The 12403-nt window shown below is 41.6% G+C and overlaps 1 protein-coding gene across 1 annotated transcript in view; it reads left to right on the top strand.

Annotated features, from left to right (window-relative positions):
- Positions 1 to 11163, top strand: part of ZCCHC24 (zinc finger CCHC-type containing 24) — a 137688-nt gene extending 126525 nt beyond the window's left edge. Inside the window, 1 exon segment of the mRNA XM_001364865.4 lies at positions 5839 to 11163. Coding sequence (XP_001364902.2) covers positions 5839 to 5952 — 114 coding nt within the window. The 3' untranslated portion in view covers positions 5953 to 11163.
- Positions 11164 to 12403: the final 1240 nt, after the last annotated feature.

The raw sequence follows: 12403 nt of genomic DNA, 5'->3' as shown, positions 1-12403 counted from the left end.
CTCAGGCAAAGAAGGCATGGCAACTATAATATTTCATTAAGTCAGTAGATTCGTGATTTTATTATTAGAGGTCCACCTTCGAAGATGCAGGCTGTGACTCATATACCCACACATTCTCATCCTGTGAATTCTTATCCATGTCCTCCAATAAAAACGTACCCAACATGCCAAAGACAAACTTCCTCTTGGTCTTTTTTTGGCAAAAAATGATTATTCTAGTTTAACAGATGAAGAAAAGGGGACCCAGAGAGCTTAACTGATTTGCTCAAGGTCACACAGTAGATTGCTGACAGAGCTGGTAACTAGAACCCAAGTCTCTAGACTCCCAGTGACATATGCCTTCCAGATGGCCTTTACTAATCCTGTTAGAGTCTCAGCCTTCTGCATTTCTTCCCCCTGCAGGGGATTATTTCTGAAGTCAGTAAGATAGAGGCAGGCCAAGGCTGTGGAGAAGGTAGTGTCTTTGTCAACTGGCCAAGAAGCTGTCCTCACCAGGAGTCCTCCCAGCATCCTCTGCAAGTTTTCCAGGAAAAAATGATTCCCAGGGCCCCAGGGAAAGAGGGAAGAAGGGAGGGAGACTGGGGACTGAGGAGAGAGCTGCTTCTATCAACAAGCTGGATAACTGATGAATTCTTATTTGATTTCTGAAGCAAAGCTACAGCACATTTAGCAAGGCAGGGTTTCTGATAATCCCCAAGGTTAGCTTTGCAGGACTTAATTCTCCCCTCTCCTAAACCCCCTATAGATCTCAGGTCATGTAATTGGGAGACAGGTCATGGTACTTCATAGTCAGAAGATACACAATTTCATGATAGAGGAGACCTTAGAGGCCAGCTAGTTTAGCACCTTAGAGGCCAGCTAGTTAAGCATCCTCATTTTGCAACTGAATATTCTGAGGACCAAAGGACTTCAGTGACTTCCCAGAGTCACTCAGGGCTAGCAGAACCAAGATTTCAACTCAGATCATCTGACCCCCAAATACAACACTTTTTTTTTGCACCAGGTGGAGAAAGAGGATAGAGGGAAGGATCACTCTGGTGGGCAAGCTGTCCCCCAAAGATGGGCAATAAACAAGGTTACCTCATGAGGACATTTTCATTTGTTTCCCTTCTTACTCTAGTCTTCCTGTAAATTAAGAACAAGTTATCCTTTAATAATTCTATTTTCTGTTGCCAATAGTTCCTCCACCATTGCAGATCAAAATCCAACCATTTCTTTTTACACTATGAGACTCTTGACCGGGTTTCTCTCAAAATCTCACCCAAAGTAACCACCCACCTCTTTCTGGTTCTTTTAGTTTTTGTTGACCCCAGTAATCTCTCTTCAATGTCCTATTCTGTTGCCACATGATAGGTTCTACCATGCTGTAAAGGGTTCTCAAACAGTCCTGGAAATAGACTATATCTACTCTCTAAGTCCCAACTTCCATCTCAACCTAGCAAAGTATGGAGAGGCTCATCAAAGATATGATGACTGCTTCACGACTGTTTGGCTTTGGCTACTAGAATAGAGACTGGAGTCCCCCACAAGTAGTTTTAGTAAGATCATTTTTCTTAAATGTCCTCAAGATTTAATTTGCTCAGAGAACCAAGAGCTTCCTGGTTACCCAAGTACAAAAATGGCCACAAGAGCTCCAGTGAAGACCTGAGGCTTCAGATTGTTCAGCCAGGATTTTAACTGGTAGGAGATGACCACCACAGGAAATGTATTGCTCTATCCTTCCTTCTCTGCTCTGAATGTCCCTCCCTTTTTGTGGCTAAGTAAAACCTTCCTTTGATAACTGTCACAACTTGTTCCAATCTCAAACCAGAGGTACCAGCCCAACAAGGTCAGCTTTGACCTATTATATCCATCCATGAAACCAGAGCTACTCTGGTATTTATCATCTGTATATCCCACTCATACCCACCATGTGTCTTTCTATTGCCCTTTAGGGGCAAAAAAAAAATGATTTTTTAATCCTATCCCATTAATGGGAGAATATTGGTGCTAAAAATATTTAATTTTTGTAGGGAAATCCTTGGGATTACTAAAAACAGGACCTTATTACCCAGATATGAATACAGCCCAGTGAAGACAATGTTCAGTGAGAGAACTATTCATTAACAGTTCAAGACATAATTACTAGTGGACTAATTCAAAAGGTTGCCTATCTTTATGTCATAATCTGAGAAGAAATATGCATTATTTGTCCACTTTTTTTTCCATGTGGATTGCTAACAATGCTAATGGATGTCATTGAGGAAGCCATGTAATATTCTGGTCTCCAGTGCAATCAGCAATATGGAATTTCCAAATAGGACCATCTGGAGAAATTCTTTATCTATAGGAAATTCTCATTCCATTTGGACTTTACTCAAGATATTTCCCATGATGCTGGTGAACATCTTCAATGAGCATATATCTCCCCAGTTTATGCCTTCAGGTGATTCTCAGAAGACAGTTGATCAGTTATCTCTGTGGCATCATCTATTGTGAATTCTCTTGTTTGATATTTACATATGTAAAGAGGCAAGATCTTTATGTTCCACTGACATTAAAAAATCATCAATAGGGGACAGCTGGGTGGTTCAGTGGATTGAAGGCCAAGCCTAGATACAGGTGTTCCTAGGTTCAAACCTGGGCTCAGATACTTCCTGGTTATATAACTCTGGGCAAGTTACCTAATCTCCATTGCCTAGCTCTTACCACTATTCTTCCTTGGAACCAATAGCAGTATTGATTCTAAGACAGAGAAGTAGGGGTTTTAATTCTTTTTAAAAATCAATAAACAATAAATCTAATAGAGACTTGGAGCTTTTACATGTCTCAGTGAACTGTGTGACTATGGAAATGTAGTCAGCTATAATTTATCTGCCAAAGCCTTCCTGTTCCCTACTCATGTTTCCATCAAGCATTTCCATAATATATGCATTTTTATTGTAAAAATTTTATGTAAATGAGAAATAGACATACAAAATTAGTAGGTGCCCATCTTCTTAATCATTAAAATTTTTTTCTTACTATTATCTACACTATTCTTTTTTTTTTCATTTTGGAGAAAAGTTTCCTATTGATATTTCTTGGAAATTGATCCCTGAGTTCCTTTAAAATCGTATCACACTCAGCATGGATTTTTTTCTATATGTATTTGGGTCAAGGTTAACTGTTTTTCCCAGCTTCTCTAGCTTAACTGACATTCTCACTTTTTCACATCAGGCACTGAAGTAGCAAAATCCAGATGCAGCCATTCCTTTATCATGAATGATTAGAATGAGTCAACATAGAAACTCTTAACAAGTCTCTTTCATTTCACATCTATTTGTTGACTTCATGCTAGTTTTATCTATGACATGACTTAGCTGGCTCATATGCTATGGCCCTCTTTGGAGTGTTATATATTCTCCTATCCACCCAGCTGCTCTTTACTTCTTTTTTGAGGCAATATGACTATAATCTTCTGGCATACTCCTGTGTAATGTTTTGCAGATGAGTTTGTACTATAAACCTCTGTTGCCTCATTTTCCATTTCTTTCCTCTTGGGGAGGAGACCAAGTATTTTCTGACTAAGATGGCTTCTGAGTTCTCTTGGCCTCATTGTGGTAGCTATTTTATTCAAGCTAAAATTCTCTAAGTAATGATGATAATCAGTTTTTGATAAATTTCCTATTTTTCACAGGCAGCACCTCTCCTAACTAAATCTCCTCTAAATTCATCATTTCTTTTAGCTGGTGCCAGGCTCCTTACCATCTAGATTATCTGCTCTGGATATTTTCCAATTTATCCATGATCTTCCCAAATATAATGTCCATGATCAAACATAGTACTCTAGATGGAATCTGGCCAGGGTAGACCATAGACACCGCTATCTCTGCCTTTCAGAGAAGCCCAAGATCATATTAGCTTTTTTGGCTGTTTCCACATCACACTGTTGACTCATGTCAAACTTGTAGCCCACCAACCCCCCCCCATCTCTTTCAGATAGATGTGCCTCCTCAACTTGGACTTGAGAATCTCATTTTTTAAACCCAGTGTAGGATTTAACATTTACTCCTGTTAAATTCCATGCTATTAGAGCTAGCCCATTTTCCTAGACTGCCAGTAATTTCTTGGATCCTGCCTTTGCCACTCAGTATCATTAGTTGTTACATTTGGATGTTGTTCTTCTAAGGCCCAGAAGTTCTTCCTGTAGATTAGAGGTATTTCTTGTCCATTAAATTACATGAGATCAGCACAAGATCTCAAGTGAGGACAAGCCAATTTGAGAAGCTCTGTAAGCCCAAGGTGATGTTCCTCAAAAGATAGTCTTAGAACTCCCCACTTAGAACTTCCCAGAAGGAAAAAAAAATCAGTGACATATAGACTCTTAGAAAGAACTTTCTGATCCAGATGCTTCAGGATACACAGAAGGAAACTAAGTTCTAAAAAGTCAAAGAGACATATCCAAGGTTGCATGATAAGGTAGTCACAGGAGTAAGACCAAGACCCATATTTCTTGCCAGTGGTTTCCATTAGATGCATCTTTTTAACACTATTAACCTGAGTGCAATGTGCAGGATGGATTAAAGAAGGATTCTGTCCCAATTTTCCCAGAGTTCAGGGGGCAGGGAAGGCAGATACAGAATGTGGAAGGACAGGGAGAAGGAAATCTGGAGGCAGGGGGAATAATCTAGGGAAAGGGGCAGAGAGGCTGGAGATAGAGCAGTCGGTGGATCAGAAGCCTAAGGGTTCAGAGTCATATTCCAACATTTGGTAGCTTAGCTGCAGAAGTCTTAATCTCTTCTTAACTCCTAGAGTTTGGGGGGGGGGGGGCTTTGACAATTCTGTCACCCAGAAATGTTCATTGTTATTAAATACGGAGAGCTCAGCTTTCTGAAGCAAGTTTGTGGTATTCTTTCTAACAAGGTCAATGAGGGGTTCTGGGAACTCTTACTAGGAGAGTAAAGGGAAGGAGACTCATTTCTGTCCTTGTGGTGGGTGGACTGTCACCTTTGATTATAACAATAATAATAATAGCTGGCACTTTGTGAAGCCTTTTTCATCTATTGTCCTGTCTGATTCTCAACTACCCTGTGAAGTAGATAGACACATTGTTATTATGCCTATTTTACAGAGGATGAAACTGTACTAAGTACTTCACAAATATTCTCTCATTCCATCTTCACAACAGGGAAGGTAAGGGCTGTTATCCCAATTTTACAGATAAGGAAACTGAAGCAGACAAAGGTTAAGTGACTTATCCAGGATCACACATCTACAAGTTTCCAAGGCTGAATTTGAACTTAGGTCTTCTTGATTCCAGGCTCAGGACTCCATTCACTATACCTCCCATCCACTCAAAGAGATGCTGCTTCCATTAACTGAGCCAGTATCATAATTCTAATGAGACACATTTTTCCTCTTCCTCAAAGAGCTGCTGTGACCAAGGACTGTAAGAACTGTGGTTTCCTACAGGGTGGAGTTAAATACTGTGTGTTTTGATTCTGCAGAAGGAAAAAAAGAATGAGAGTATACTGGGTGGTGAGGGGAGGGTGGCTTGGAAGGAGACCTCAGCTGAACAATGGCAGGAAGGTAGGTTTTAATTTGTCTGCATAAAACAGAATTAATCTGACTTAACTGATTCTCTTTCTCTCTCTCCCTCCCTCCCTCTCTCTCTCTCTCTCTCTCTCTCTCTCTCTCTCTCTCTCTCTCTCTCTCTGTCTCTCTCTCCTGTCTTCTTCTCTCTCACCCCCTCTTTCCTCTCTTCTCTCTCTCTTTCTGTCTCTCTCTGTCTGTCTGTCTGTCTCTGTCTCTGTCTCTGTCTCTCTTTCTCTCTCTCCCCCACTCTCTCCCTACCTCTCCTCTTCTCCCTTTCTACAGAGACCTTTGGAAAAACCAGATGGCCTGGATGTCTCAGATCAAAGCAAAGAACACCCTCAGCACCTGTGTGAGAAGTGCAAAGTCTTGGGCTACTACTGCCGGCGAGTGCAATAAAACCTCCCAGAGATGGTGGGCCTTCCCCCCCACCCCTCAGCCCCTAGAGCTTCTGGTGGCAGGCACCATGGGGCACCCTGTTCTTACCCGATCTGCAAGAGTCATGACACAAATGTGACCTCTGGGAAGAAAAAAAAAAGACATCACCCATGATCACCTTTCTCTAAAGGAATAACATGCCTTACAGTTAACAGAATGTAACACTTGTTTTTTTGTGTGTGCTTGTCTTTCTGTCTGTCTGTGTAGCTGTCAGTGTTTTCCCTTCCTGTGTGTGTCTGTGTGTGCCTGTACACATGGGAGAAGTATTTATAGGAATCTGGGTTTTGTCCAGTGTTTTAGGACACACAGTGTTACTGAAAGTGTTCCTGATCTGACCACCACCAGGCCAGGTGAGGGAGAGAAGGAGTGGGGGCTGTCCTGTTCATTGTTTACACAGTTTTTTATTCCAGTGTTCTGGCCAGGAGAGGCAAAGGACTGGACCCTTGGTCCTGTGGAGATGAGGAAGAGTTGAGCGGGAGGCTCAGAGGCATTGGGGATGCCAGGGAGCGTGGCCAGGACCTCCAGACCCATCCAACGTTCTGGGGCCTGTTGAGATGAACAGAGGGCTTGAATTCTGCCAGTTATGGGGGTGACTGTGGGGAAGTAGTATTGTCTACTCTCCCTGGCCTCTCTCCCCATTGCCACTGCCTTCTACTTACCACCTGACAGGGTATGAACATGTAACGCTCTTTTCTCGGGTTTCTCCCTGACCATTGGCTCCCCTGGGTTTCTAGTTCTGCATTAGGCCACAGACACACTAAATTTACTGTGAATAACAGGGAAACTGAAGGCATCCCTTTTCTCCCCATGCCCAGACAAGCCCTGACTTTATAATCATGTGAAAAGCCACTTTTATGGGAAAAATTTTATACCTTATTTTCTATTCAATAGATGAGCTATTAATAAAAAAAAATTTACCCACATGTAGCAAAGCAGGGGGAGGGAGTAGGAGAAGGCTCTGATAGGTGGAGTCCACACCTGCTCCCCAAATCCTCTCTTCCTACCTATCTCCATCTGTGAAACTACCCAATATATTTCCTGCATTTGGGAAAGTGGCAGCTCTCTGTCCAGAGGGATAAGGCAAGGAAGAGAGAGCTGGACCCTGGCAAAAACACTAGCCAAGCACCTAAGAGAATAGGGGGACCTTTGAGACCTTCATTGTGAGTTCTTGGGTCATAAGACGTTGATTGTAGACTGAGTCCTTGCTTGTCCAGTCATCATTACTCTTCCTTGGACTCTGGTTGCTGTTGTCAATCTCCCCACTCCCTTTCATTCCTCCCTCCCTCATCACTTCCCTCCGTGGATTCCTTAGGGGAGCACAAAAATCCAACAAGATTTTTCAAGATTCTGACAACCTTGGTAGAAGTTGCTTCCCAGCCCACTCAACCTGGGACTCTGTCCTGGTAAAATGGAAGCAGGACAGAGAGAGGAACATACGAAACTTCAAAGAGTTTATTTACACTCAAGTCCTTGAGAAAGACTGACTAGTGACCTGATACCCCACTCACCCCTTCCAGCTCTTCCTCCTCCCTCCATGGGCCAGGCTTTTGGTGGCTGCCATTTTCCCCTCGGATAACTTCCAAAGTCCCCATCAATGTCCATTGTAGAGCCCACAACAAAGGGATGAGGATGAGGTCCTACGGTCCTTCCTGGAGGCCCTATCTCTCTAGCCCTCCCCTTCTCCTGACTCTTCCAGTGTGGTCTGGTGACCCTCACATACCACTGTGCATCTTTCTCTCTGTGCCATAGCTTTTCCTCTCTGTAAAGGGGAACGATGGTTTTCCTACTTCCCAGGAAAGTACAGAAGCCTTGAAATCTAACACTAGTCAGGCATCCTGGGGTCTTAGAGATGCCAGGTGCACCCTTTTCCTTGGGGCAATAAAACTGTACTTATGGTATAGAATTTTCTCTCTTGGGGATAGCCAGACATTTATTCAGAATTAATTCATTCAGTTTGTCTCTAGGCATTCAGCCTTTGCTGAAGAAAACCAATCAGACCAAGGAATGAGGCTGAAACTCTGTGTTTACCATGGGTCATGGCTCACCCAAACTAGGCCTGAAAAGTATCTGTTTTCAAGTAAGAAATGCATTTGTAGCTAGTTACAGTTAAGTATAGACAAGTTACAGTTAAGTGTTTAACTGGGGATCCAGAGAGAGGGTGTGTGTATGGATGCGGCAAGGAGGAGTAGGTTAGACGGAAGGTAGCCAATGCCCCTTGAGCACTTAATGGAATATTAGCAACAGCCTGGTGGTAGGAGAGGATGAACTGGGAGTCAGAAAGACTCTGGTTCAAATTCCACATCAGACACTTCCTAGCTGAGTGACCCTGGGCAAGTCACTTAACCTCTGCCTGCCTCAGTTTCCTCATCTGTAAAATAGAAATAATAATAGTATCTACCTCACAGGGTTGCTGTGGGGATCAAATGAGATAATGTATGTGACATGCTTAGCAAGCTTAAAGTGCTATACAGAAAACTGGCTATTTTTTAACAGCCTCACCTTCCTCTATCACCACCCCTCTCCAATTAGGGTAGAACGCCAGAGCATCTTAGCCCCCTCCCCTCAAATGGAGACAACCAGGGTAGAATGCCAGGGCATCTTAGCCCCCTCCCCTCAAATGGAGACAACCACTTAAGAGAATTTCTAAAAACAATTTTTCCCAACCATTCCAGAAGGCCCTGGTGTGCAGCTGATTGTGGCCTTTGTCCTTGCCATTTTCTAACTGAGAAACAAAAGTTCTTACTGTTCGTCATGATTATAATAACACAAGAATAATATTAACAATAATAATAATGGTGGAAGGCAGTGTGGCCCTTCTGGACCATTAGAACCCATCTCTGTGTTCTCTGGCTAAGGGTTCACTAGGACCTCTCTCCATAGGATGGCTCCTGATCAAAATCTGAGCCTTCTGAAATGCAAAGAAAACCATGAGCAGAAAAATGCTCGTGCTCTCTACACACCCCACAGGATAGATTCTATAAGCTATCACATGAAATCAGGCAGAGGGAAGCCAGAATTCTCTCTCCCAAGCTAACTTTCCTAATCTCCATCACCCACTTAGCTGTTGGAAAGCCTGAAATTGCCAAGATGGCAATAGGAGAGAACAGTTTATAGTGACAGTCAGGGTCAAGTGGTTCCATCATGACCAGGGGACAGGCTGTAGCAAATGCCCAACTGGTGACCACTGTTACTAACAAGCCAACCAATTTGTGATACGTATTGGTTGGTCCATCCATCCTTTTACATCATTTCCCCTATCCCCACATTGCCCTTGGCTTGTAAGAAATATTACATATATTTGCTTTCTCTCCACCATCTATACCACTGCTGTCCAAGGGCTGGTGCTACACAGTATGAGTGCTCAAGGGGCCCCAAGGGTCCTGGGTGACTTGAGGAAGGATTGTGGTTTTAGGAAGATACTGAAAAGGGACAATCGTATGCAGTTCATAGATGCTATTGAGTGATCATTAATGTTTACCCCCTGTATGAAGTATTGTACAGTTCTCTTGGCAGATCTGTATCATCTTGAGTTATACTTGACATAGAAATCCTTTGGGTTTTTTTTAATACTATGTGTGTATTTTGGAAAATGTTATAGATGTTAAATTTTCTGAAGGGTTACAAATATTTCTGGTAATACTGAACTCGTTATTTTCTTCTCTAGTACTCTGCAATTTTTATCTGTATATATTTGAGGGCCTTAAAAAAAGGAAAAAAGGAAGAAGAAACAAAAAAAAGAATGGCTTGATTTTTATTGTTGTCAAGTTTTCAAGAAGAGGCATCTTCACAATTTCAAACTGTTCAGAAGGGCCTAGTTCTCCAATTGAATACAACCAAGCTAAGAGTTTCCTTAAATATTCCGCAAACTCAGAGTGTATCCTCAAGAAAATATTTATGATGGGAAATTGTCTCTTTTTTTTCGATTTTTTTTTACAATGCTTTTTGTCTGTATAAAGTATGCAACTGACCTACATTGAGAAGGAAATATTGTCTACATAGAATATTATATGAAAGTTGGTACATAATTCTGTTGAGAAGAATCCTTGCAATTCTTTAAGCCATATTGTTATTTTATGTTTTCCTTGGATGAAAATATCAGTATTAAGTAACCAATATATTATTCAAGTGTTTAGACATATTAATATGCTTATGCAGTTTATTTATATGTGTATTTTGGGAAGTATTACCTTTTAAGGAAAGCTATAATTAGATTTGCTATCAAGGAAGGAAATGGAGAATATTTTATTTCTTCTTTACTTTATGACCAGATTCAAGATCCCAATTCCTAGAGGGAAGCCCAGCTCCTGGACATTTGGGATTACCTATACCCTGTCCTGTAATATAATTATAATCTATTCTCTCTCTTGTTTTCTTAGCATTTTTTATTCTTAATTTTGATATAGGGGTTGGGGAAGGAGGGAGCATCTGGGGAGGGCCTCTGCCAAATTTGCCTCTCATGACCTTTTGCAAGCCTTCAAGACAAACCATGGTCCTAACCATTCTCCATATGGGAACATGACAATCCATGGATGACCTCCAGGATGAGGTCAGCCAAGGGAGGAGAATAGATGAAGAGAATTTCCAGTTCCTTGGGTGCCCATTATTGAAGGACTTGCATGATCCTACCTTGGTGCATAGCACAGGGCCTAATTCTGTGACAATTTCTTTGTGGTTGTCATTTTGAATGGAAGCCTTTACCCCAACCCTCTGCTAGACTCCAGTTTTATGCTAAATGAATATTTAATCCAACAATCACTACATTTTATACTAGAAAGACAACTAACACAGTAGTTTATGAGTTCTTAGAGCTTTAAGAAAGTTAATCTAATGATTAGTTTTGGGGTTGTTGAGGTGGGGAAGGGGCTTTCTGTCTCTCTTGTCACCTGTTACCCACTGACCTTTGTCAGCCTCAGTTGCCTTCATGTATTGAGTCCCTGTCCCTTGTCTGTATCTGTTAATATATGTATGTACAGCTAAAAGACAAACAAGACCTAAGGACAAAGGCTTAGAGGGCGCATGGAGGAGGTGACCCAGTCTGCCCTGACCTCTCAGCCAAAGTGTCCATAGGTTGGCATTCCAGCGTGTGCCTTATCTCCTGGATACTACGTATTACAGCTTCCCTATAGGATCATAGCCTTTTCATGCTGTATTAAAAATACTTTTAAAAAACCAGAGAGAGTCTTGAATGTCATTGTTAATAATGAGTGTCTACTAGAAGTGCTGAATGAGATGGGGGGAAATATAGCAAGAATTCTGGGAACTAATAGGGCTGTATCTCTTACCTCCTGCCTCAATGCCATTTCCTACACAGCCCCTTTGCTATCTGCCACCACCCAACTGGAAACTGTCTTAAAATTCGTTTCCCTTCCCTAGTCAGTACTCAAGACCGATATAGATTGTTGGCTGATTAGGTCACAAATTAACTCTGCCATTGAGGCCCCTCCATCACTATATATAGATGTGATTCCTCACAAAGGAACTCTGGAAGTTTTCACTTGCTAAATAGCTTGAACCTCTGAATTCAAAATTCTGAACAAAGACATCGAGGATGCATCGTGCATCTCCAAGACAGCAAGGCAAAATAACTGGGGCACCCAGAGAGGAGCTTGGCGACATGGAGAATATAAAGTGTGTCGGTAGAAGGAGGCAGATTTGGGGAAGGACCAGATTTTTCCCTTAAGGTTTCTTATTATAGATCAAGAAGTAGAGAAAGATACAGCTGGAAAGAAATGAAAAAGACATCAATCAAGGGCCACCTACATGAAAATCAACACAATTAAGGGTTAATTGATTAATTAAGAGGCAAAAGTCTATCCTCAAGGAGCTTGCAATCTAGTTGAGGGGAGGAATAACATGCAAATAAATATATACAAAGGAAGCTATATATGAGATAAATAGGAAATAACCCACAGAGGGAAGGTTTTTCATCACAGAAACAATTCTTGAATTGGGATGGGAAGGGAGAGATGGAGGAAGAGAGGGAAAATTGCCCTAACTGTTTTAGTAACATCAGTTTTTCAACTCCTTCCATATCTACTGGAAAAGGAATATACGCCAACCCAACTGTTATTTATTCCCTGTTGTTCTTCTCCTAAAGAGTCTAACTGGGGAAGGAGGATTCATTCTCTACCTCATCTAGAGCGAAGAGAATGAGCTGATGAATAATTTCCCAAAAAATAAAAGAGAAGGGTTGAGCTGACTCCCAAAATAACAACCAAGATATGGATCAATGAAAAGGGACTACTAATACCACAAATTCAAAATCCACAGGCATTTCAAGGAAGACCATAGATTGTAAGACTCTTTATCCTTTGTAAAATCTCCCTTTCTTTACAATTTAACCCCATCCATTTCCCCAGTTCTTACTAGCATTAAAAAACAAAACCTAAAAAGAGGGCTTAACTGAAGTGGA

Source organism: Monodelphis domestica, chromosome 1, assembly GCF_027887165.1.
Source record: "Monodelphis domestica isolate mMonDom1 chromosome 1, mMonDom1.pri, whole genome shotgun sequence".
NCBI lineage: Eukaryota > Metazoa > Chordata > Mammalia > Didelphimorphia > Didelphidae > Monodelphis > Monodelphis domestica.
The sequence above is the reverse complement of the archived record's forward strand: the minus strand, read 5'-3'. Positions and strand labels throughout refer to the sequence as shown.